General features: G+C 34.2%; 1 protein-coding gene and 1 long non-coding RNA gene across 2 annotated transcripts; both read left to right on the forward strand.

The window, feature by feature from the left end:
* Positions 1-3,494: 3,494 nt before the first annotated feature.
* Positions 3,495-4,907, forward strand: LOC133204117 (uncharacterized). Its single transcript, XM_061339888.1, has one exon. It carries the CDS (start codon positions 3,495-3,497, stop codon positions 4,905-4,907), a length of 1,413 nt encoding a protein of 470 aa, XP_061195872.1.
* Positions 4,908-22,082: 17,175 nt separating this feature from the next.
* LOC133200048 (uncharacterized) lies at positions 22,083-25,605 on the forward strand. The gene is made up of 3 exons (XR_009722877.1): positions 22,083-22,148; positions 22,587-22,715; positions 24,607-25,605. It is a non-coding gene; the product is annotated as an uncharacterized LOC133200048 (long non-coding RNA).
* Positions 25,606-26,776: the final 1,171 nt, after the last annotated feature.

Raw genomic sequence — 26,776 nt, forward strand, 5'->3', positions numbered from 1 at the left:
AAATGGCTAAATCTCGGCAATAGGATGGGTGGATAAGGATATCCTTTCCCAGGATGAGCATGGTGACCATCAAAACCCGAGTCCTCTGTCTTGGGAGCGTCGTTTATAATCCAATGTGGATAGAGCATGGACGCCTTTTTTTCTTATCATATCTGATGTTTCAAGTCTAAAGTAAACGATATTTTAGTGATTTTATAATTATATTATTGTTAAGAAATTCTACTATTTTTTCTAATTGTAACTTGGCAATCTTTCATAACAGATTGCTCAACTAAGGACACATCTTTTCCCCAGCTTGCTTTCACTGGGCAACAGAACAAACATCATTTTTAACCATCTCCCTTCCTTCGCTAAAACAATCAATCCAATTAATGATTGAACTTCTGGTAAGTCTTTTGTCTTCATAATCTTTGTACAAATTATAATATGTTACTGCAAAGGAATTTCCAAGATATATGAAAAACTTTACAGCCGTTCGTTGCTCGAGTACGTACGACTGAGTAAACCATTTTTTGTCACAAGTCGTCTACACATAGACGTCATTTTCACATTGTGACGTCAAAACATCACATAACATCTGCTATTTATAGAAAATTTGTATGACTTCCTGTGCCAAATTTCATTCTGATCTGAATTGTGGTTTTGTAAATATAGAGATAGTTTCCGAACTTTTTGATCACCCCTCGTACTTTTAAGAAGTATAGAACCAAATGGTGCATCTGTATCTGGCTGCATTCAGAATATGAGTTAATATATTTTTTTAAATAAACAAACTGAAGAAGCTATTTTAGCCCTCTTATTTAAGAAGGAATTTTAGCCTCTTATTTATAGAAAAAAAAGAGCTGAATTTAGGAAAACAGTGAGAGATTTCGATTTAAATTTACAGCTCAATGAAAGGTCAGGCAATTCAAATGACCGTTGTGCATGGACAATGAGATTTTGTTCAAGTCCAGTTCCTTGACATGCATCTTATGAGACGGAAACTTCTTCAGCTGAACCATACTATCAGAAGTGTTAATTAAAATGGATTGCAACTACAATAAACCAAAAGCTCAAAGACTAGTTTTTACAAAAATAGTATAGTGATATGAATAATTCCAGGAAAGTTATTACATATAGAATTATTAAAGCAAAGTTTGAATGTGAAAAATACTTAACTATTTTACCAAAAACATTAAAAAACATCTTTTCAAAATTCACAGTAACCATCGTCTTCCCGTAGAGGTGGGTAGATGAAAAAATATTGAAAGAAATGAGTGTGCTATTTATATAATAATAATCAAATTGGAGACGAATTTCATTACTTACTGGAATGTAATGTATAATGTAATATTCGAAAATATTATTTACATCCAAATATAATAAAATTCTGTAATTTGATGACAAATACTGATCCAGCATTCTTAAGAAAATTATGTATATTTATCACGAAAATTTTTGACACTGTCTGTCCTCCTGTAATCTCTGCTCGTCCACAATTATTGTAAATATGTATATATGTACCTCTTGTACCATTCATATGGTTTTTGATAGAATAAATGAATGAATGAAAAAGAAGGGAAGGAAGCCAGGGATACGACAAGAGTTCTACATTGAATTTCCACTCCCTCTTTTAAACAAAGAGATATTTTACAAAATTTGAACTTTTTAGCACACTGACGCACATGCAAACGTCGACTAAACTGTATACTCGTATATACTAATTCCTTCTCTGGACGGATTAAGTATAATCTCATTGCAAAGATTATAAACTTCTTTTGTTTCCCAATCGAAAAGTTGCCAAATTTTCATTATACCTGACCATATACAGGTATTTGATGCAAATCCTCATTAAGAAATATATCGACTGTAATAAAGGAAAAAAGCCCGTTTAATTGCGTTATATGAATAATATTGATTACCGGATGTGAGAGGTAGGCGATATTGTCAAATTCTATAGATTTTCATATTAATTATTTTACCTTTTTGAATTAAATGTTAATTGTAATGCATTGTACGACCACATTTTTTTTCAGAAATGTTTAATTCTACACTTGAACTGAAAATTAAAAACTTCGTTAAAAAAATTGTCGCAGCACTTTCATGTGTACATGTGTAAAACAAACTCGGAAAGTAAAATTTTGTGATCCGTCATATGCTTTATAATATTCAGAAAATTGGTCTCTGTCTTTGTGTGACATATAGGGCTTTACTTTAAAAAAAAAAAAAGAATCACTACATATTCAACAGTGAGATAATAGCATCTCATACAGTGGCGGATCCAGGAATCTTGAAAAGGGGAGGGGGCGATAATAAATAAATGGAGGTGGGGTAGGGGCCCACGGCCACACACAAAAAAAAATGATTTATTAAATTTTATGAATATTTTGGACACAAAAAGGGGGGGGGGCTCTAAACTAAATAACAAACTAAATATGTAACTTCCTTTTTTTTTTTTTAACTCTTTGTAACTAATATCTACATGTACTTAATTAGACATCAGTATTGAAAATGGTTTCTTGTAATCCCCGACCTGTTTATCTGGTACGGATCTGTAAACTAGGGCGTTTTTTTAAATTATTTACTTTAATAATCAACATTTATATTAACCATGTTACAAGCAGTGTTACTCTATTTAGAAACTTAATCTACTAAATCTCATTAATCTCCTTTGGGACTGAGTGATCCTCGTGTATAATGTTTGTCTGTAATTGGATTAACACAACTAGTCTACCCGGTGGTTTAATCCATTGTAAGTGTGAGAATTTCTGAGGAAAAGGGACTCCATGCTAATAGTACTTTAATTATATTTTTGCGGTTCCATCCAGGGTTATTAGAGTTCATGTAGTCAAAAGTTAAAAATTTTGAATCATGGTTTTAAAAAAAATTATTGGTTTTAATACCAATAATGAAAGTAAACCTTTTTAGTCTTACATTTTTGTGAATTTTTAACCTCATCATTTCATCCTTATGCAAAGAAAATCATACGTGTTTAACTGTTGAATTTACCCGGTATTTCGGTACTTGTTTGTCATCTGGGAATATGAAAGTTTATTTGAAAAAAATGAAATCGAGAATAAAATGTAAATAATGAAAAAAAAAAAAAAATTAACACGACAACCCTAGTCAAAAAATAAAAGAAGCTAGTGGGATTACGAAGTGGGAATTATTTTTACGTCGTGATGGAAAAACTACTTTGTAATGAGCTGCGTTATTATCACATGTAAAACAATGAAGTTTAGAAATTTTCCTCTTCGAAAGTAATTCAGAAAGAATAATCTGATCTCCGATGGAACTGCTGAAAACAAATATATAAATTATTCAACATCTCAATCACATACACAAACAACTGAAACTATGAAACTAAAAATATTTTGATTTATCATATAAAAAAATTTAAAATCTTGAACATTTTCGAGCATATTTTAAAAATAATCTACTCTAAACATAAACTAAGCCTACTATGTCACCAATACGCAATATTTTTTTTTTTTATACTTACAGAAACCACAACCATGTCGCGTCCAAATTCCGTTAAAAATGACAAAGAGGTCAACGCTGTCATCTTTAATATGAAGGAACAGAGATGTCTCTTGAAAAATTTACATACACTTGATGCAGAAGCCTCATATTCGTTAAAATTGATCGACCTAAATAACCGTGGAATCAAACTCTTCTACCGACGGTTCAAAGACAAAGTGAACAAAATTAAGTCCCATCTCCAAACGGACGAAATTGCTCATCTCAAAATTCTAGATGAAAGTGGCAAAATGAAAGAGCTTGTGAAGCCCTTAAACATAACAGGTGCGCTGAGAATCGCAGATGCAGAGAAACGTCTGAAACTTCAAGGACGCGATAACCAAAGAGTGACAAGAAGCGCGATGCATAGGAAAAGTAGTGAAGCATTCCTCGAATCGCCGCGAATGCTTCGTCCAAACACTTGCATGGGTAGTCTTAGAAGAGATTCAGTACGCCCAAAAAGACCAAGAAGTCTGTCAACGGGACGGAAAAGTCCAATTATTACTTTATCATCCCCAGTGGCTGAAAAGCAGTTAAAAGACGAATTAAGCAACCAGGGGATTAGTGACACCATGAAACTCGATCAAGCTGCGAGTAGCCCTGTTGCGAATGAAACGAAAATGCTGAATGCTCCTACCTCAACAAATTCTCCTGAGAGTCAGCCGCAAAATACACATCAACCTTCTGCTCATTCGGTTACGGAAAATCAGTCTGAAACTGAAAAACTGAAGCCTGCTTTTAACCAGACTGCAATCCCACGAGTATTAGTAACACCAATTGACTTAAGTCAAATAACGGAAGGTTACGGAAATTCACAGCAACCCGAGGAGTCTAATAAAAATTCGCAAAATGAAAAATCATCAAACAAAAAAGTCACGATAGTGGAAGATTTTGAGACATTCCGAAAATCAGCTGTTGAAAAAAGATGTCAAAGCAGAGGTTCCTCGATATCCAGAATGAGTGCCAATGCAGCCATGAAAGCAGGATTATTTTCTTGTCATATGCACAGTCAGGATCAATTGAAAGAATCTGCAAAATCACTCTCAAATCAAGGGGATCACTTGGGAAATTACATAATAGATGATCCGTATGAAGAACGCCGTCGAATGCTACTTGATATTGAAAACTCTTATGCCAATAACTTGCTGGAAAGAAAAGAAGAGTTTTTAGATGAACTTGATGCATATATCACGATGCAAAAAACAGTTGTTCCAAAGAATCCTGCTGCAGGAGACGGCGATCCAAATGATCCACTTCAGACGCCAAAACATGGAGAAACTTCATTAGAAAAGCTTACCCGGCGGGAAATGAGACTTTTGCGGGAACAAGCAAGGCGTCTTTCGCAGGCAGAGGCTAAGCTTCGAGGGTTAGATTTATGGGAGGATAAACCGAAATGTAGGTATAAATAGGTGAAAATCTGAAGAGGTTGCAATGTTTTTGGACAAAGACTAGTTCGTTGATACTATATATCTAAGTAATTTATAGGTACGATTGTTAAGTTCACCAGAACCAACATTTTTTTCTGATTAAATGAAACTTTGCAGGCTAATTTCTAAGAAATTTATCAATTTATCAATTTTGAAGGAAAGATAATCATGTTGTTCAAACAAAAAACATGTCATTTTCCAAGGGAAAATAGTTATGAAATAGTGAAAATACTGTGTTATACTATCTTAAAATCCATATAGATTCAATTTTTTTCTTAAATTATGACCCCTGATGTTTGAATAGGACTGATTGAAAGGGTTTAAAGATTAAGAATTGTTTACAATGTTGTCCAACAAAGCAAGGCTCTAATTGCTAGTAGTAGTAGTACTAGCGTATGACTCCCTCTGGAATTAGCTAAACGGCGTTGCTGTAATAGGTATCATGGTCTCTTTCTGTAAAATAGGTGAACCCTGCAGCCTATAGCTTTGCTCTTTTATATACCAGTACTAGTGCCTTTTGTGGGGTATGTGACGTAGAGCTCAGCTGTCAATCAGGTTTCTAGAGCTTCACTTGTAGTGTCTCGATTCCCTTAGGCTGAATTCCATATTCTAAATACAGAAAGGTATAAATGCCGCCCGCGTGGTGCAGTGGTTAGAGCGTTTGCTCTAGAGTCGCGGAGTAGGGAGTTGAACCATACGTCGCGGGTTCGAATCCCACTGTGGGACGCGGAGACCGGTCCATCGGAGATGACCGTATAAATCGAGGTCGCGTGTCGTATAGTACATGAATGTACTGGCACGAAAAAGATCCCTCACTGCTCAATGGCCCTGAGTGCCGAGTATAGGACAAAATTTGCAGCTCTCCACCAGCAAGTGGTGGCGTCTCCATATGAGTGAAAAATGGAGGTTCACCAATGTTACCCTGACAGACACTCGTTCATCTTTCAGACGCTTATGACTAGTATCTGCCACAATGGCAAACCCATTCATACACTGATGACCAGCCTCCTCCAACAGTAGATACTGCGTAGCCCTTATTCTGGACGAAGCCTCATTGCATATTCATTTTGTTGTCATATGCAACTCATGTGCTTTTCACATTTTTAAAAATCAACTTAACTTTTAACTTCGGTACAAAAAAGTGACTTTTCTTGGTAAATTATGTCAACTGGTTTAAATACTAGTATAAAAACATCAGAGACTAATAATTAACGAAATGGTTGCTACTAAATTGCCGGATTTAGAGCCCCCTTTCGCTGACGACTATGTGAATTTTACATAGTACTGAAAAAAGTCTAGTAAAACTGTGTTTACAAATTCTTTTTTATTTTCGAAGAAATGTTATGAATTTCATACAAAAACATGTTGATAAAGTGAATTTTTTCTTCTTGTTTCTTCATACTTATAATCAAGAATCATGGAAGCTCTTGAGTCGTTAATTAACGTTTGATCCAAGTCGAGGTCACTTGAATGAAAGAAAAATATTTATATTTTTCTTTTCTAATATAACCATTTTGTAAACCTTTAATTTTGATTTTGCATTTGTAGAAGAACAAACTACATGATCCGCAAAAGCCAACCATCTGCTTCTTATTTTCCCACTTCCTTGAGAAGTTGGATACATCAGTCAGACAGAGTGCTTCTTGTTGCAGAGATAAATATAAAATGGGGCTCAACATTAACATTTGACCGCTCGCCAGTGTCCAGTTCATGTTGTGATCGGACAAATCAAACTCCACAAACACGTGTCCGATCGGACAAGTAAACTTTTAAAAAAAAAATCTTTATGGAATGAATCATTGAGAGACTGATGGTAGAATCAAGATTCAAAATATAATTATGTTCCCCAAACGAAGTTTGGGAACATGTTGTTTTTACTCTGTTTCTTCTTCTTCTTCTTCTTATTATTATTATTAAGGTCTTCCGTTCCAGACGGAAGACCTTATAGTGATTGTACTGTTTATTATTATTATTATTATTTTCCCCTTTTTTTGTCGGCAGGATTTCTCAGAGATGACTAAATGGATTTTCCTGAAATTTTCAGGGTTATTCTTTTTTGAATTTTTTTTTTGCATCACATTATTGCATCTCATGTGTAGTTTCGAAATATGTCAGTCCCACCGGAAACAAAAACGACAACTTCCGGTTAGAAGAGGAAAACTACATAATTTGAGTATTTTACTTTCCCTTAAATATCTTTTATAGATAAAGTATTTGAAAAGATTTTTAGATATGTTATTCAGACTGCAAATGTCTAGAGTAACGTCAAAAATCTTAGTAAAATTCACTTCCGGTCGCGTGTTTTTCCTGTCCTCAAAATGAAAAGTTATCTCAGCGAGATCTCGGAAACGTCATGAGATTAAGACACCAAACTTAAATTAGTAATAGACCTTGAGGAGTAGGCAAAACACATAGGGTTAGACGCGTCAGCCGTCACTTCCGGTCGTCACAGGAAGTGATCAAAAAATCGAAAATTTCAACTTTTCTTTATAAAATTAAAACTTGCATCACTTTGTTGCATCTCTTTCGTGTTTTGAAATATGTTAAATTCCACCGGAAACAAAAACTGTAAACTTCCGGTTTAAAGAGATAAACTACGTTATTTCGATGTTTAGCTTTCTCATAAATATCACTTACAGATAAGTATTTGAAATGTTTTTGTTTTGTTTTGTTTTTTTACATATGCTGTAGATACTACAATTGTCATGAGAAAAATTCAGAGATTCTTATTCAATTCACTTCCGGTCGTGTGTTTTCCTGTCCCCAAAATTAGAATGTGTTGTCACAATTGCTCGGTAAGAGTAAAAGAATGAAGTCTAAAACTTTCAGGAATTATAGTCAGTCATCAGTTCATTTGCATCGTGTAAAAATCGTCTGTCGTCATTACTTCCGGTCGTGACAGGAAATGAAGAAAAAAGTATTTTTTAAAGTTATTTTGTTTCTACATCAGTTTTAGGCTTAAACCGACGTTGGAAAAGACATGTTCATGCAAACAGGAAGTAGTATAACGGAAGACCTTCTCATTACTAGTAATGAGTTTCTAGTTATTATTATTATTATTCTTTTTTATTCTTATTTCTTCTCCGGTACTTTTTGTTCCGCGAGTGTTCTCGGAAACTGCTCATCCAATTGAGTTAAAACCTTTTTAGGGTTAATAGGCATGTTGTGTAGATGTGCTCGTCGAAGGTCATTTTGCGCGCACATGCATGCACGTGCGGGCGCGTGCAATGAGTGAAATGACTGACATTTTTCATATAGCCGTAACTTTTACATTTTTTGATGAAATGCTTTGAAACTCATAACATAAGGATATATTAGTAGAGTAAACAAGATAACATGGTCAAATTAGCATGAACTCACGAGCGTGCACGTGCACTTCGCTCTGATTGGCTGAAACAAAAGTCTCAATATCTTTCTTGGTTTCTGACAAAATTCTTTGAAATTTAAAACATAGTCAAACATTAGGAGGTTCTACAATATAATATATAAGAATTATCATGAAAACATGCGCGTGTGCTGCAATCTGATTGGCTTAAATTTTAAATGGCTATAACTTTTTTGGTTTTCAACAAAACAAGATGAAATTTAGAATATAAATAGGTATAATGGATTCCTACATTATGTTACTATCAAAATTGAATGCAAGAACATGCATGCACGTGCGCGCGCGTGCAATACGTAAAATGACCAATATATTTGATATAGCCGTATAACTTTTAAATTTTTGATGCTTTGAAACTCAAAATAATAGAAATATATTTTAAAGTGTAGACAAGGCGATATGGTCATCATGCATATGCATGCATGTGCGCGCGCGTGCAATGCTAAAATGACCAATATATTTGATATAGCCCTAACTTTTATACTTTTTGATGAAATTCTTTGATACTCAGTTTTATAAAATATATTTACAGTGTAGACAAGATGACATAGTAATCATAAACATGTATGCACGTGCGCGCGCTTGCAATGCTTAAATGACCTATATACTTGATATAGCCGTAACTTTTATATTTTTTGATGAAATGTTTTGATACTAAGAACACAGAAATATATTAATCTAGTAGACAAGATGATATGGTCAACATGTACATGCATGCACGTGTGCGTGCGTGTTATGCGTAAAACGATTAATATACTTGATTGCCTTATTTAATGCAGCTTACGGGAAATAAGACACCAAAAGGGAGTTGGGGAGCGTTTGGGGAACATCTGTAACGGTCCCCGTTACAATTATAACTAGTTTGTTATTGTAACTCATTGTATTTGAAACAAAAATGCATTCCCAATTAAAAAAAAAATCAACTCTGAGCCGGTTTGTTTATTGACCATTAATAAAAAGATATGGAGTTAGGACAAGAGGCCCAATGGCCTTTACGGTCACTTGAGTATAATGCAACACTGTAAATAATCAATACATTGAATAAAAAATAAAACAAAATACGCTGATACATGCAAATGAAACTATGTTGTCCAAACGCAAGAGAAACGGGCAAATCAGGTATCAGTTAAATAATTAAATTAGTGCTCAATTACAATTCTTAAAGTTAATCTATTTACTTTCCAGTACTTGTCCCCATTTGTCACTATCCCCATGCAGACTAAAGAAAACAATATTTCTTAAAGTACTATCAGTAAAACCATCTCTTTCCCTCTCACAATGGCCTCTCTTGGTCTTTGAAGAACATTAAAGGTACACTGTACAAGGATGAGGTATTTTTGTCCCATTTTTATTTATCTATTATTTACAAGTCTAATATTGAAACGTCCTTTAACTTTTCATGTGTGCTTAGTAACACTGCCTTCAATTACTTTTGCTATAACAATATCTCATTGCTTGAAGTTCAAATTCTTTTTAGCATATTGTAGAATCTAAAGCTAGGGAGAAAATTCAAATCTGAGTTGACATAAACCTTTCATCTAAGCACTGAAACAAATAAAATGGAGTTGTCTTCCTTCCACCATATTAAGGTCTGGCCAATTTTTTAAACTCCTCACTCTAATTGGTTGTATAACGTTTTCCTGTGGCAGGGACAGGAGCTTGGTTCTCATTTCCCTTTCACGCTAGTTTCTTTGATCATAAAGACAACACCTTCTCCGTCCTGGTTCCCCATTTGTAAATAAATAGATTACTGCTGGTTTTTCTGTTAATTTTACACAAGTCAACTGTTCCTCCATGCTCCATACTTGGCATGACTATTACTTCTGAAGCTTTGGACTGTGAACTGAGCGGCATACATCAATTTAACTTTTCATTGTTTGACCGGTGCACCAAACTGGAACACATTTACATATCATGTAAATATTGTGACAGTGTAAACAATACTATGTTTAGTTTCGTCTTTTTTTATGTACCTCACAGCACAGGTGTTAGAATGTTATTCTACTAGCGTTGCAATTTTAAACTGAATTTTTATTAATTAATTATAATGTGAACTTGACCTCTGTCTCTCCCAGGGTCAAGTTCGCATTAACATTATACAACAGTAATTCAAAGTAAGTGTTCGTCATATAGAAAATGTATAATAAAAAATCTTAATTAGTAATATATTATTTTTATCACGTTTACCCCATTATCCAGTGGGTATTGTATTAGTTAATGGATATACTCTTTAGTATCCAACAGTTCGTATTCCTGCGCTTGGTGAGGTTACCATTTTAAGAAGGGATTTATCAATGTTATTTTTATTACCAGTAAATGGCACCTTTCCCCTCTTAAAAAAGAGTAAAATTTCCTCTTTTTAGATATGAAATAGAACATAGAATATCTAAAACATCGTTTGTAAATTTCCGATCTTGTCTGATTGAAATTTAACTGCATATCCTTGTGTAACGTGTTCTTTTCTGATGTATGGATCCCTCAGTTACTAAACTGAGACCGAGACTCAAAAATAATACAAACTTAAATATTAAATAGATCGCCTGCCAAAATATACAGATACGGCGAACGTATGTACAAAAATAATCGCCTGCAAAATATACAAATAAGGCGAAACGAATTCCTCTCGTGAAAAATAACCAGAAGTCTCTGACGAGACTGTAGCTCTACTGGTTGTATTTATAAAGGAAGATAAAAGTAGCACTTGGACTTGAAACTTTGCAACAGCAATAAATAGAATAATGATCCTTGGTTTAGTTTCTTTTGTGGCAAGATTTATTATTATATCAGACTAAAACTGTAGGAGGAGTAGCCTTTTAAAACAATTTTACACAGAAATTTTGATTTAAGTAACCATGGCAACATCATTCAACAAAATCAAAAAACAATAACACCAATTATGTATCTTTGTAGTCTACTTGTATACCACATTATACTGAAATCAGACAAAAAAGTGCAGGAGGAGTAGGAGGATTTTCAAGAAAATTTCTATTTTTAGTAACCATGGCAACACTGTTCATCGAAATCCGAAACTGGTACAGAGAATTATGTATCTTAGTGTAGTCTACTTGTGTGCCTAGTACTACTAAAATCAGACAAAACTGTAGGGGTAGCATTTTGAAGGTATTTCAAGGAAATTTCTATTTTTAGTAACCATGGCAACAATGTTCATCGAAATCATAAAATCAATATAAGGAATTATGTATCTTAGTGTAGTCTACTTGTTTGCCAAGTTATACTGAACTCAGACCAAAACTGTAAGAAGGGTAGCATTTGTATTTCACAGAAATTTCTATTTTTAGTAACCATAGCATAGTCTACTTGTGTGCCAAGTTATATTGAAATCAGATAAAAACTGTAGGAGGAGTAGCATTTTGAAAGTATTTCACAGAAATTTCTATTTTTAGTAACCATGGCAACACCGTTCAATGAAATCAAAAACCGGTATACAGAATTATGCATCTTAGTATAGTCTACTTGTGTGCCAAGTTATATTGAAATCAGATCAAAACTGTAGAAGGAGTAGCATTTTGAAAGTATTTCACAGAAATTTCTATTTTAGTAACCATGGCAACACCGTTCATTGAAATCAAAATCCAATACACAGAATTATGTATCTTAGTAAAGTGTACTTATGTGCCAAGTTATACTGATATCAGACCAAAACTGTAGGAGGAGTAGCGTTTTGAAAGTATTTCCCAGAAATCTCTATTTTTAGTCACCATGGCAACACTGTTCATTGAAATCAAAAACCGATAAACAGAATTATGTATCTTAGTGTAGTCTACTTGTGTGCCAAGTTATACTGAAATCAGACCAAATCTGTAGGAGGAGTAGCATTTTGAAAAATTGTTTACGGACGGACGGACAGACAGATGGACGGACGACGGACACCTTACTATCGCATAAGCTCTTCTGGTCTCTGTCCAGTAGAGGTAAAAATAAGAGAAAAATTGGTCAAGTAAACTTCAGGATTTCGGTTTTACTGTAATATCAAATTATGCAAATTGGCATTTCGAGTGGTGACCCTACATCTGAATTGGTCTAGATTTTAACCCATCTTTTGTCTAAGTGCATCCAATCACACAATATAAGTAGATTTCAGAGACGCGAATTCCGATTTATTTCCTGTAGTGATGCACTTCTCCAGATGTGTTTTAGCTGCATGAAATTAAAAAAAGAACTGGTGCTTTATCACAATTAGGTTCGATCGATCATTACCTCGACACTTTATAGAAAAAGACAGAAAAGATTCATTTGATCGCACACAGAAATGTGTCTAATGAACCTCATTACCTAGACTTCCATCTGCAGATGCAAGACAAGTTGTCTTCCTTCAAAGACCTTGAGTGTCAGTCGTTCTAGATATATAAATTAAATAATGTTAAATTTTGTTCATTGAAATAACACTGGCACCAATTATAATATTTTTTTTCTTTAAAACAACACAATCTTGTAAACGTATTTTGAAGGAAAGAGCATACATGGTTAACAGCGTTTACAAGGTCTACTTGTTATGAAAAGTGAAACAACAGTAATAAACTGTATTTAACAGATAGTCTTACTTTCCACATTTCACGAATAAATGTATCAGAGGTGTTAATTAGCTCTTTAAGTAGGAAAAAAATAGAAACTTCTGTTACGTAATTCGGCATCATTTTGACAGTTCCTTGTAAAAAATATGGTTCGACTTTGAAAAAAATAATTTGACAATATCAATTTAAAGATACGTGATATTTGTGTACTATAAGCGGGTAATGAAAAATGGCCGTCATATTTATGTTTTAAACATCAGGCTCCGGTGCCATATAACTTAGACGCGCTCATTTTTGATCTCAGTCTCACTTTTACCAAAGGAATTAATAGTAGAAACTATCTAAAATTTATGGCCCCATGGCGAAGGGGGGGGGGGGGGGTTGTCCCCTCAAAAGTAAGGTCTGAAATGGGGGGGGGGGGCTTGTCAAGAAATTTTTCTTTGGTGTCCCCTCCCAAATGAAATTGCATCCTACGGGTTTGAAAACGAGAAAACACGCAAAAAATGATATCATACATGGTATTGAAATTAAATATACAATATTTTTCATGCTCCAGGAAAATATTTCTTAATAGTACATGTATGTTTCGAAAATTGATCACAAGACGTACATAAAAGGCCGTAGAGCTCCTTTTCGTTTCAATTTCATCCGGATTACTTAATTTAATTCTCTTAGTCCTACTTTTTAATTCAAACTTTCGTTTCTGCTTATAGTTGTACCCAATAAAATTAGTATAACGTTAGGTATAGTGAAACAATTTACCAACTTTCAAGTCTGGATTTTTGAACACGATTACTCTCCATAGACGCAATTATAGTGTATATTTGCTTACTCATAATAACCATAGACTTTACGAAATGCTGACTTCAAACGAGGTTGTTGAAATCCCTGTAACATCAACATATCTGTTAATAAACTATCTCGGTTTAAAACTGATCATACTCGGGGCACGCTCCTGAGAATCGAATAAGGTGGGAGACGTGGACCCCATATACAGGTGATAGCAGAACACTACTACATAAATACAGAAAGTTGATGATGGAAAGCTAAAGTTACCTCGTTTGTCACACAATTTTGTTGTTAATTGGTCCTTATCGTCTATAGTAAAACATCCAAACATGAAACAGATGTGGCAGACTGTGATGTCTTTTTTTTCGAGTTCACTGGGATATACCGAGTCGACGATGTGAAGGGAAATAACTATTGTTAATTGATAAAACGTCGTCAATATATCTGAATGTCGAGTTGAAGGCCCCTGCAGATATGCGTCAAAACACTATCAATAAAAGATTACAATTTCAAATAAAGTTAATTATGGAACCTATGTAAAGTAGCTGAGCTTGTTTGTGTAGCACCTATATACAGGGTCTCAGACTAAGCACCAGGTATAAGACATGGATTTTACAATTTGGTCAAGACCTAACATCTTCCTGCAGTTTGTCTATTAAATGGTCAGAAGTTTGAAAAACAAGATAATTCAGAGAATTTATGTCCCCCGCTTAAGGAAAAAAGAAGAGGTTGGAAGAAAGGTAAACGTTGACCTTTCAGATTTTGGCCTTAATGCCACATACATTTTAAGATTTTTTCCTAATTTGCTCGACTATTGGGGCAACATGTAAACATCTACAAAACGATCTTCCGAAACAGAGTTTTTACATCGTAAATGCCAATATGGATATAAGGATTTGATTGCGTAATCTTGAAAATGTGTACAGAAGATTCATTTTATATAAAATATTTATCGCACTTTATGAGAACGTTTGTACATGCCACACATAACTGCTTGTATGAAATTGGGCGCGGATCCAAATACTTTGGGCATATTGGTGCTTTACGTGTTATTCACCACTTCTCGGGGGCTTTTTTTCCGTTTGACAAATACTTGTGCTTTGTCTGAAAATATCAGATTTCCACTGTCCTTATAACGTGTTTATTTTTATGCCCCTGTATCTAAGATACGGGGGTATATAGTTTTTGCCCTGTCCGTCCGTCTGTTTGCCCGAAAAAAACTTTAACCTTGCCTATAACTTTTGATTGGTTGGAGCTATGACTTTTCATATTTCACATGTGTATTACCTTTCTTTGGGTACCAGCATATTTGACCTTGACCTTGGAGTTTGACCCACTTTTGCAAAATTTTATGAGACTTAACCTTGGCCATAACTTTTGAACAGTTAGTGCCTGGGGTTTCAAACTTCACATGTGTATTTCTTTTGAATGGTTGGTGCTAGGGCTTTCATACTTCACATATGTAATCCTTGTGACAAGACCTTCCTTAGAATACCAACTACTCTGACCTTGACCTAGGAGTTTGACCTACTTTTGAAAAATTTTAACCTTAGCCATAACTTTTGAAGGGTTGGTGCTTGGCTTTCATACTTCACATATGTTATCCTTGGGACAGAACTTTTCTTTGGATACCAACAACTTTGACCTTGGGGTTTGACCTTCTTTTGAAAATTTTTAATCTTTGCCATACCTTTTAAACATTTGGTGCTACGGATTTCATACTGCACATGTGCATTCTTTGGGACAGAACTTTTCTTTGGATACCAACAATTTTGGCATTGAACTTGACTTTGGAGTTTGACCTACTTTTAAAAAAACTTTAACCTTGGCCATAACATGTGAACGTTTGGTTCTATGGCTTTCACATTTCACGAAACATGTGTATCACTTTTGACAAAACCTTCCCTTTGGGCCCCACTTGACCTTGACGTTTACTTACTTTAAAAAAAAAACTTTAACCTTCACCATAACTTTTGAACAGTTGGAGCTAAGGCTTTCAAATTTCACAGGTATATTCCTCGAGACAAGACCTTTCTTTGGATACCAACATTTTTTATCTGTTGACCTGGATTTTGACTTGCATTTGAGAAACTTAAACCATCGCCATAAGCTGACATAGTGCTTCACAAACACATATTGTTCTTGACATGTTCGACATTGTCAGAATTTTACACAACACGTGGGGCCCGTTTCTCAAAAAGGCCTACGACCAGGCGTTAGCTTAGTCCGGACTTAGTCAGTGACTAAACCCCAAAATTGGACTAAGTAGCGTTTCACAGAAAGGCGCAGACTTAGTCGAGACTAAACTTAAGCTTAAATCTACGCCTGCTCACGAGTAGGCGTAAGTTCTTAGTTTGTACACAACTTGAAAAAAAGTGGCAAGAGTTTTGATCATAAAGAGATAAAAGAATATTTTTTTTGTATGTATACTAATTAATACCTATTCATGTACATATATGATATGCGAAAATCGTGAAAAAAAAACAATTATTATATAGGTAAATAGAAAGGTAATAAAAATCCAGCGAGGATGCAGACCTTTTTTTTCCGTAAAAAGGTTTAATGAACTAGAAATTTGTAAGTAAGAATTTTGAATAGTGAAACTGGGTAAGATATTAAGAAGTGGCCGAGATTTACAAAAAAAAATCAGGTACGCGTAGTGTTGGGGAGAGGACTGCAATCCTCCCAATCCTTTCCGATAATAGTGTTTTCTGTTAAAAATTAAGTTGTAATTTAGTCTGACCCAACCTTCAGTATTTCTTTTCTTGTACTGTCAAAGTTTTCTGAATATTTTGGTTACTCAATTACCTACCCCACCCCACCCCATCTCCCCCACACATTGGGTCCCTGATAGTTTTTATTTTTGAAATGGATAATGTTTTTAATAAAAACATCCCCAAACAATATACATTTGATATATTTTCGATAATAAGAAATATTCGGTAATTATGCCATCAACTTAGTTAATGCACCTTTTACCTTTAGGTAATTTCTCCTTTAATTAAATATAAAATTTACAGAACAATAAAACGTGAATTTGTAAAATGTTTCAGTAATTAAACTATCTTGTTTTTTCCTATTTCAAAGGAGTAACTGTCATGGCGTATAAGATGTGCAGATGGGTCTATCATTGGGTTTTTTAAATAGGTATTTGTTTTTAATTAATTTACAATCTATCGAAACTTTGCTGTCATTTAATGCATTTACTCATAAAACATATCAAGAAGAAAATTTGAAAATCATTACTTGTTAATATCTTTAAACCTAGATAAACTCTTAAAAAACACTCTGCATCTATAAAAGAAATATTATATGATCATATTCTTAATAGAAATTGAAATGGAATTGCTAGATTTAAAAGAAAAAGATAGTAATGTTGAAATCTGTACCTTTCCCGATCTAAATAAATCTGATCCCGACATATATCAAATGAAAATATTTCAGAAATTTATAAAAAAAAAAAAAAAAAAAAAAAAAAAAAAAAAAAATAAATAAATACTAGATTGCTTGTCGAATATGGTTTACATAATATTCCATGACTTGGACCGTAAATTAGGTTACCCCCCCCCCCTTCTCCAATTTTGAAGCAGTTGCTAAGAACCTGTTCCAGCCCTTTGCCATTACCTAAGTTATTTAGTTTAATGTAAAACATAAGTGAAAGGACAATATGGCTTACTTTCAAAAGAGAATTACAACAGTAAAATTCTTCGTCCTTAAATCCAATTTTTCACAAGTACGTATGTTATGTACATCGTTTGGGTTTTTATGTACGATTGTATATCGAAATATCACAATCTTGTATATGCACGTTTAATTACGTTTTTCTAATGTAATTTGTACCTATAAAGATTTTTAAAAATTTATCTGAGCATACAAAAATAGTTATTTGATTTTAATGCTTTGACCTTGAAAATACAGATAGGTTTGCGTAATATGTCTGTTTGAAAGATGGCGAAGAGAGAAAACATGCACGCGCGCTAATGCTTTCCGTGCTTTAGTTCTGTATTTAGGTTTAAGTTTGATATAAAATCGATCCGCCTCATGTATAGTAGTCTCTAAACCAAATTAAATACGAACTGCGCTTGCTTAGTACTTAGCGGGGAGGTCTTAGTCTTAGGCCCAGTCTTACGTCGCTTTCTGAAACGCGATTTAGGCCCATCAAAATTTTGCGTAACTTACTTAGTCGGACTGAGGCCCAAATCTACAACTTTTTGAGAAACGAGCCCATGGTGTCTAATTTAGCGTTTACTAAACAGTTCTTAAATATTTACCGTGTAACGTCCACAGACAACCTTTATTACATGTAATAAACTTTGCTCTCTTTGTTCTCTACATGCTCCTGCGCTAAAAATAGTCCTATGCGACTTTTAATACAAACGGATGTAACTCTAAAAATTTCACCATTTCGCCAACGAACTTCCAATTAATTGATAAGAACAACAACAAAACAAAACAAAACAAACAAACAAAAATACAAAATAAATAACAACGGTGCCGGGGCCATGGGGAGATCTGTATAAAAATTTCTTTGCAAAAGCTCAAAAAGCTTTTTAAGAAATCGTCCGGAAACAAAAGTGTGGCACCTGATTCCACCTCTAATGTTTTAGAGGTCCGTGTTTGCTCTCATCCTGAATTTATGACCTTGACTTTTGGACCTCATAATCAGTAAGGATCTTCTTTATACCATAGGGCATTGTGGTATAAAATTTTATTGCAAAAGCTCAAAGGCTTCTCGAGATATCGATAGTGTTAAGCACAAACAGAACGTGTGAAATTATTACCTTGACTTTTTTTTTACCTCAAATTAGTAGGGGTATTCTTTAGGCCATAAGGAGTTGTGATTTAAAATTTCATTGCAAAATCTGAAAGGTGCATAGACACAGATTTGAAGTTTATATTTTCTCAAATTTTCTGTATAATATCACAACTTATATGTTGCTATTATAGCATTTCACACGAAAATAAAATTAAAAACTTACTTAATCTGGAAATTATTGAAACTACGAATTTCGGGAGGCGTTTGATTAACACATCCTTGCATTTTCACAATTTCTAACTTCATCCTTAATACTTAAAAAAAGTAGCAATTTTGTTGTGTATTAATGAATAATATTACATCTATAATCCAGAAAATTCAGAGTAAAAATGTGCGAAAGCAAACCCCACTCACTTAGTATTGTCAGCTCGTGATCAGTGTTGTGTAGTTGTGTACAGAGTTTAACAAATTGAATACACCCGTGAAACGTAAACTGTTTTTGTAAACAGGGCACGAGCTCTGTTGTTGTTAATGTTTACGTTTCACCAGGTGTGTTCAATTGTTAAACTCTGCACACACCATTGAGCAATGACTGACAATACTGGTGAAAGGATTTTGCTTTCTACATTTCTATTTTGAAATTTCTGCATTACAGTTTTAATGTTTTTCATTAATAAACACCAAAATAGCTACTTTTCTAAAGTAATAAGGATAAAGTTAAAATTTGTGAAAGTGCAAGGATGTGTCTATCAAACGCGTCCAGAAATTCAAAGTTTCAATAGCTTCCAGATAAAATACGATTTTTATCAAATTTTCGTATGAAATGCTATAGCAACATATAAGTCATGAAATTATACAGAAAATTTGAGCAAATATTTACTTCAAATCTGTGTCCAAGCACCTTTAAAGGCTTCTTGAGTTATCGCCCGGAAACGAAAGTGTTACAGACGGACAGACAGACCCAAATTAATATCCTTCACTTTCAGTGAAAGCGGGGGACAATAAGTCTTGTGAATTTTAAATTAATGATGAACAAAACCTTATCTTTTAGATCGAGCCCACACAATTCACAATTTTGTTAAGTACTCATGGCCTATTCAAAAATGCAAACATTTTTCTTCTTAAGTGAACAGTTATATATATTTTCAAACGTACTCTGTACATATAAATACCTTTGCTTGAACTTCGAGTCTCAACCAAGATGACATGAATTTGAAAATTCTGCAACAAAGTGGCGGATTAGAAACAGTTGCCTGCTATATTTCGTAGATTTCCACGAGAAAAGATTTTTCAATTGCTTATGTATTCTTAAAATTACATGACCCAATAAATTATCCTTTAATCTTATTCGAGAATTTTTAACTCATGTAGAGATATCAGCATATGCTAATAAAAGTTTACTTGGCATTCAGTGCCATTGAGCAGTGAGGGATCTTTATCGTGCTAATTCACGCCTACCGTGACAAAGGGGCTCGGTTTATTATTTTGATGGTTTTTAAATTTAACCCAAAGGCTTGGATATTGGAATAAAATTCAATTTATTTTGTTTTCTTTCATCCATAGATGCTGCATACCAACCTTGGTCGAAATTAGCTAAGCCAATTCAGAGGATGGCAGTGTTCTATAAACCATTAAGTTATTGGACCTATAAAAAATCATCCTCAATTTTCTTATAATTAGGCTTTTGCATGCATTTTGAAACAAAATAAAACTCGTTACCTCGTTTTTATCCTTTAGTTATTACATTTCTTCATAGCAAATGGAAACCAAGTGAATTTATTACCAATCACTATCTGGATTGGTTTTATGTAGGTTGAACAATGCATAACGGTAATCAAATCTTGAAAGACAAATGATTTTTGCGATTGCAATGATCTTTCGTCAAAAATGCAAGCGAATGATCCATTTTCAGTATCATGACAAGAAAATCGGAAATACCAATTCAGTAAAATGTCTTATTTACATCATTACGAATTCTCCTATTCCGACCTGTAGAAAATATGTCCCACTCCCTGTGAGAGCGCTGTTTCGACCCTGAAATAAGATATCATAGTCGCCCGCGTGGCGCAGTGGTTAGAGCGTTCGCTCTAGAGTCGCGGAGTAAAGAGTTGATCCTTACGTCGCGGGTTTGAATCCCACTGCTGGACGTGGAGACCGGTCCTTCGGATGAGACCGTATAAACCGAGGTCCCGTATCGCAGTAATTGCTGGCACGAAAAAGATCCTTCGCTGCTCAATGACCCCGAGTGCCGAGTAAAGGTCAAAATTTGTAGCTCTCCACCGGCAAGTGGTGGCGTCTCCATATGGGTGAAAAATTGTCGAGAGGGACGTTAAACAATAAACAAACAAACAAAACAAATAAGATATCATACTCTTTTTATTTCTTGTTACATGATTTGCTTAGCGAACCTGTCGCTGTTCAGTCCTTCGCCGTCCCTCGTTAAACATTAATTTTCAGCTTTCTCGCTGGAACGTCAAATTATGCCCCCGTAATCGAAGATTTAGGGCATACAGTTTTTGATCTGTTTGTCTGTTCGGAAAAACTTCAACCTTGGCCATAACCTTAAATTGATTGGAAATAGGGTTTTTTATATTTCACATGTTTTCCTTATGACGAAACCTTTCTTTGCGTACCAACAAATTTTAGCTCTTGACTGACCTTTGAGTTTTACATACTTTTGAAAACTTTTACCAAACTTAAACATTCACCATAACCTTTGAACGGTTTGTGCTAGGGCTTTTATATTTTAGGTATATTTTTTGTGACAAGACCTTTCCTTGGGTACCAATATATACAACCTCTTGACCTGGGTGCATAGCTCTAATTATTTTTAGAATCGGTAGGAGAAGAAAGTAGTGCAGAAAAAATTACAAGTTCCTTAATTTGCAGACCTGAATAAAAAAAACTGTGATAATGTATTAAACTGAGCCTCATACTTGTTGATAAGGAGTATGTTTCCTTGCGAAAAGGCTTAGCAAATGTAATTTATCAAGATCAGCAGAATTATTTTATGCATTACAACACCAGTGAGAAGTCTAGAATTCCCCTACTTTCACTTTAATTTTCAGAGGTTAATGCAGACAGACGCATTTTGCAGGAAAACGAATCTGACATGCCACCTCGAGATTTTAACCAATAAAAGACAACTTGATGTGCTTTGATTTGAGGGGTTACTCAATGCTGAACGAAAATTAGGGACATTGCTATGTGAAGAAACGTTAACATTGCCGCCTAGTGGAAAACAATTAGTGGGCTGTACCCAATATGTGGAGCCTATTGGTAAGAGAAAATTCGCATAGATCTTTACTTTGTTTTGAACTTGGTGTTTACTATCATTTCCAATTGTTTAAATTTATGAAAGAAGCAAATTTTAATTTGTTTATACATATTTTGAAACAATTAAATCGATATGTTAATACCCCCCTCACCCCCACCCCCCCTTAGGAACAAACAGCTTATGCCTCATATCTCCCATTGTGTACACATGTAGCATGTAAATTAAGTGTATCGATTTTATACAATTTATTAATTCAGAGCCATTAATAGATATTTAGAAAAGGAACAATTATTTTAGAAGTACATCCACCACTATTGTTTATTTTCCAATACACAAAAATTCACAAATGAGGTCGGAATCGGTATTCAGTGAAGTTCAAGGTCGGAGTGTTAGTAGAGTGGCAGTTAGTTATCAAAACTGCTTAGTGCTACCTAGTGCAGAGTCTTGCAGTATGTAGGTGATATGGATATTTCATTTTATGAAAGAGGTAAAGAAAAAAAGGTTTCCATGCCTTATTACAATACTTGTAGATGAAAACTTTCATGGATTAGAATTACATGAACGAGGACATACATGTGCATTCTTTCAAAGAAGTCGGTCAGGCTACAGTTGTGTAGAAGTTAATTTAAGCAGTGTGTGCGTGAACATGCACACTAACATTTTATTAACTGCTTTACATGTATTTGTCTAATGTATAATTATTGTCAGTAAATATGCTTTTTACCTGTATTATTAATTTACATGTAATTTAACACTGCTGAGACTAATCAGTGCATATTCATAATTTTCAATTGATATCAAATTATGGGCATAAAATTAATGTGGTAAGATTGTGTGTGTTTGTTGTCTGCATGTCTGTGAATGTTTTAGGTGCTTTTTGATGCTGATAAATTATTGCACTGTTTTTTAAATTGATTTTTTTTAGGTTCATGGTGATACAGGACAACTTCGAGGTTCATGCAGATGGTGTTTAAAACTATCAGTCAGTAAAAAGAAACTCATTTGAACACATCTTGAGTCTTCACATGTAAAATGATGGCAGTACTTATAATATGTAAGTTGAATTTTCTAAAGCTTCTTTGTATATATGTGTGTGGGGGGGGGGGGGGTGTTAAAGCTAAGAAAATGGAGATTTTAAATGAATATTTGAGCTATGAAAGTGACCATCCAAGTAGTCTGTACATGTATGCTATATATTTTACAGCTAATTTTTTTTGAAAAGAATTTCAAAACAATTACATTTATAGAGTTGTGTCATCTTCGCTAGGCAAGGGTTTCCGATCCGAAATCTACTCTACAACCCTTGGCAGATTTAGTCCTATCAAACGGGAACTTTAATTGCGCCGCCTATCGCCGTAATTGAGTTAAGTCCCTTGAAGCTCTTTAATATTTGTCCAATGAAAATAGCTGTAACATACGTAAATCAATATGACGTTTGAAACAATATGGCGACCTACATGCAATTTGATGTGGAATATAACCCAGCAACCTCATACAGCTGTTGGCACACCTCAAAAGTGGTAGAAAATATCGTTCGTCGTGATTTTTTGTCAAGAGTTTGACAACACTTTCTACATGTTTCCGTATCAATTATTATCAATAAGCCGTGACATTTGATTGGCTTAAATTGATGCACCTAAAATGCGGAACACGGACTTATGTGGTCCTTTCAATAATTCTTGAAAACGTATAGAATCAAAAGAAAAAATTTCGAATTAATTACTCCCTTGTTTTTTAGCATATATCACGTCACTTTCATCCCTTGTAAATAATACTCTTCTTTTGCATAAAACACGAACAGACTTTAAATCAGTCGAAAATCGTCGATTAGTAAAAACCTTGCGTAGACTGGGACTTCGCAGCCAATCAAATTCGTTTGCGCGAGTTCTAAAATTTTCAGCCAAATCTGCCAAGGGTTGTAGAGTAGATTTCGGATCGGAAACCCTTGGCTAGCGAAGATGGAGTTGTGTATGATAAGATATTAAGATTAAAAAATATAAGAGTTGAAATTTCTTTAATATTTGTCACTCAGAATGAGCGACTTGTAGGGAAATTCAAAATTTTCAAAGTTCTCTTTCATTTTCCTACAAATTACAAAATGGTTACCATGGAAACAAAAATTTTTCTGTAGACTATTTGATCTGCTCATGCAAGTATTTTTATTATTTTTATTGTTATAATGAATATTTTAGTTCTTATTTCATCTTTAATTAAAAGTCCGGGAAAAGTAACACTACATGTGTAATAAGCAATCCATTATTATGATGTCATTATGACATTATGGACAGGAAATAATCAGTACTTTCTAGTTTTACTACTTTCAGGGTATTTGTAAACTTAATTTTTTTGTCAATCATGGAGAAACAATGAATTCAAGGGTGAGGGATGATAAAATTTTGTGCGAAAATGCATTAATTTTTTGAAATAAGAGAAATGGACCCATATGAATGCTTGATTATGATTTTGCTTGATGTATTTAAAGTTATAAAAGACGATGACTTAAAATTTGGGTGCAGTTGTGGCTAGATTGAAGCATTTAAAAAGGATTTTGCATATAGAACTGTGCATGCTGTTAAATCTTTATTAATGATTGAATTTTCCTAAAATTTGGCATGTCACTACATAGACTGTAGTACGACTTCTGATGTAAAATGTTGTAAAATCCAGAAAATACTTTTTCACATTGGGTACATACCTCTAATTACTTTTAGAATCGGTAGGAGAAGAAAGTAGTGCAGAAAAAATTACAAGTTCCTTAATTTGCAGACCTGAATAAAAAAAACTGTGATAATGTATTAAACTGAGCCTCATACTTGTTGATAAGGAGTATGTTTCCTTGCGAAAAGGCTTAGCAAATGTAATTTATCAAGATCAGCAGAATTATTTTATGTATTATAACACAAGTGAGAAGTCTAGAATTCCCCTACTTTCACTTTAATTTTCAGAGGTTAATGCAGACAGACGCATTTTGCTGGAAAACGAATCTGACATGCCACCTCGAGATTTTAACCAAGGAAAGACAACTTGATGTGCTTTGATTTGAGGGGTCACTCAATGCTGAACGAAAATTAGGGACATGCTATATGTGAAGAAACATTAACATTGCCGCCTATGGGAAAACAATTAGTGGGCTGTACCCACCTACACCTTGGAGTTTGAGTAACTTTGGGAAAAAACACTAGCCTTGGCCTTATCTTTTTAACGGTTAGTGCTAGGGCTTTTTTACTTCACGTGAATTCATTGTGACAAGACCTTTCCTTGGGTACCAATATTTTATTTACCTTTTAACCTTGATCTTGGAAGTAGACCTACTTTTTAAAAGCTTTAATCATGGTCATAACTTTAAAAATGTTAGTGCTAGAGCTATCATATTTCATTTGTGTATTCTTTGTGACGATACCTTTCATTGAATTCCAATATTTATGACCATTTGACCTTGAGTATGACCTACTTTTGAAAAACTTTTAACCTTAGTCATAACCTTGGAACAGTTGGCACTATAGTTTTCATATTCTACTTCCGTATTACTTGCAACAAGACCTTCCTCTGGATAATAACATTTTTGACTCTAACCTTGGAGTTTGTCCTATTTCTGAAGAAGAGACCCAAGGGCCTTGACGGTCACCTGAATATAATACAACAATTTAGAGGATCCATAGAGTATAAAATAAACTGACAGATAAAGCTTTGTTACCCAAAAGAAGAGAAATAGGATGATCAGGATCAACAAATTAATTAGTCTAGCATTTAGTAACAACTCACAAATTAAGTTTTTTAATCTGTCCCCCATTTATCACTATCACAATGCAGACTATAACAAACTATAAGTGCTTCTTTACTATTTAAACCCGATGTTAAAACCTCTCGCATTGGCCTTCCTTGATTTTTGAAGAACATTCAATAAGTTATTTTTGTCTTATTTTTATTTATCTATTATTTACAAGTTTATCTGATCATTAAAACTATGAAAGTATTTTATATATTATACAATAAAAATTCTTACATAATTCTCTTATTCTATTAACTTTTCAAATACATTATTTACAGTGATCCATTATCAAAAGTGAATGGCAAAGGGAGACAACTTCTCTCGGTAGAATACAAATTAATAGAACCCTGGTCAGGACCAGAACACTTGGCCAAATAGTCCAGATGTTCAAAAATCTGGTGAAATACCCTTGCTTATTGAAACTATTATTCTCCCTCTGATATGTCCAGGAGCAGAAATATTTCAAAGAAATAATGTATTTTCACTACAGATTCAACACGGCTCTACCCTAACACCAGAACCCAAGACTCAGGATGAGGAAATTTACGAATTTGGAAGAGGTACCCTAATCATCATAACTATGCACTTACTGGAAGATTTTCAAAGAATTGACACATTTTCACTATATAATCAACACCCCCCCCCCCCTTGAGAAACACTAGAACTCCTTACCCTGGGACCACAAGTTTAAAAAAAAATTGTTAGAAGCACCCTTCTTCATCATATATTTGCACTATGTTTATCTGCTCAACACCTATATATTCAAAAGAGTCCACCCTTATACCAGAACATTTGACCCAGGGCCATGAAACTCGCAATTCTGGAAGAAGCACACTTGCTTGTCATAACAATGTACTTAGTTTTTTTAAATATCCAGGAGCAGAGAAGAAGATTTTTAAAGAATGATGCATTTGCACTATATAATCAATACCTCCCCCCCTTTCTTGACCAGAACCCTGGGATCATGAATTTCACAATTTTGGAAGAGGCATCCTTGCTTATCATTATCATGCACTAAGTTTATTTAAATAATAACCAGGAGCAGAGAAGAAGATTTTCAAAGAATTAATGCATCTTCACTATATAATCATTAGAGCACCATCCTTATACCAGAACCCCCGGACCAGGGGGCCATAAAATTCACAATTTTGCAAGAAGCACTGTTGCTCGTCATAACTATATACTTACTTAGTTTGATTAATATCCAGGAGCAGAGAAGATTTTAAAGAATTTATGCATTTTCACTATATAATCAATAGCGGTTCCAGAAAAGAAGTTGAAAAATGTCCAAATGTTAACGCAGGACGACGGACAAAAACGGATAGCAATAGGTCACCTGAGTGACT

This window comes from Saccostrea echinata, unplaced genomic scaffold (assembly GCF_033153115.1).
Source record: "Saccostrea echinata isolate AGI-Se365-2 ecotype Australia unplaced genomic scaffold, CSIRO_AGI_Sech_v1 ptg000002l, whole genome shotgun sequence".
Lineage (NCBI taxonomy): Eukaryota > Metazoa > Mollusca > Bivalvia > Ostreida > Ostreidae > Saccostrea > Saccostrea echinata.

Coding starts and splice junctions, on each gene's coding strand:
- LOC133204117 (XM_061339888.1), top strand. CDS start 3,495: ATGTCGCGTCCAAATTCCGTTAAAAATGACAAAGAGGTCAACGCTGTC.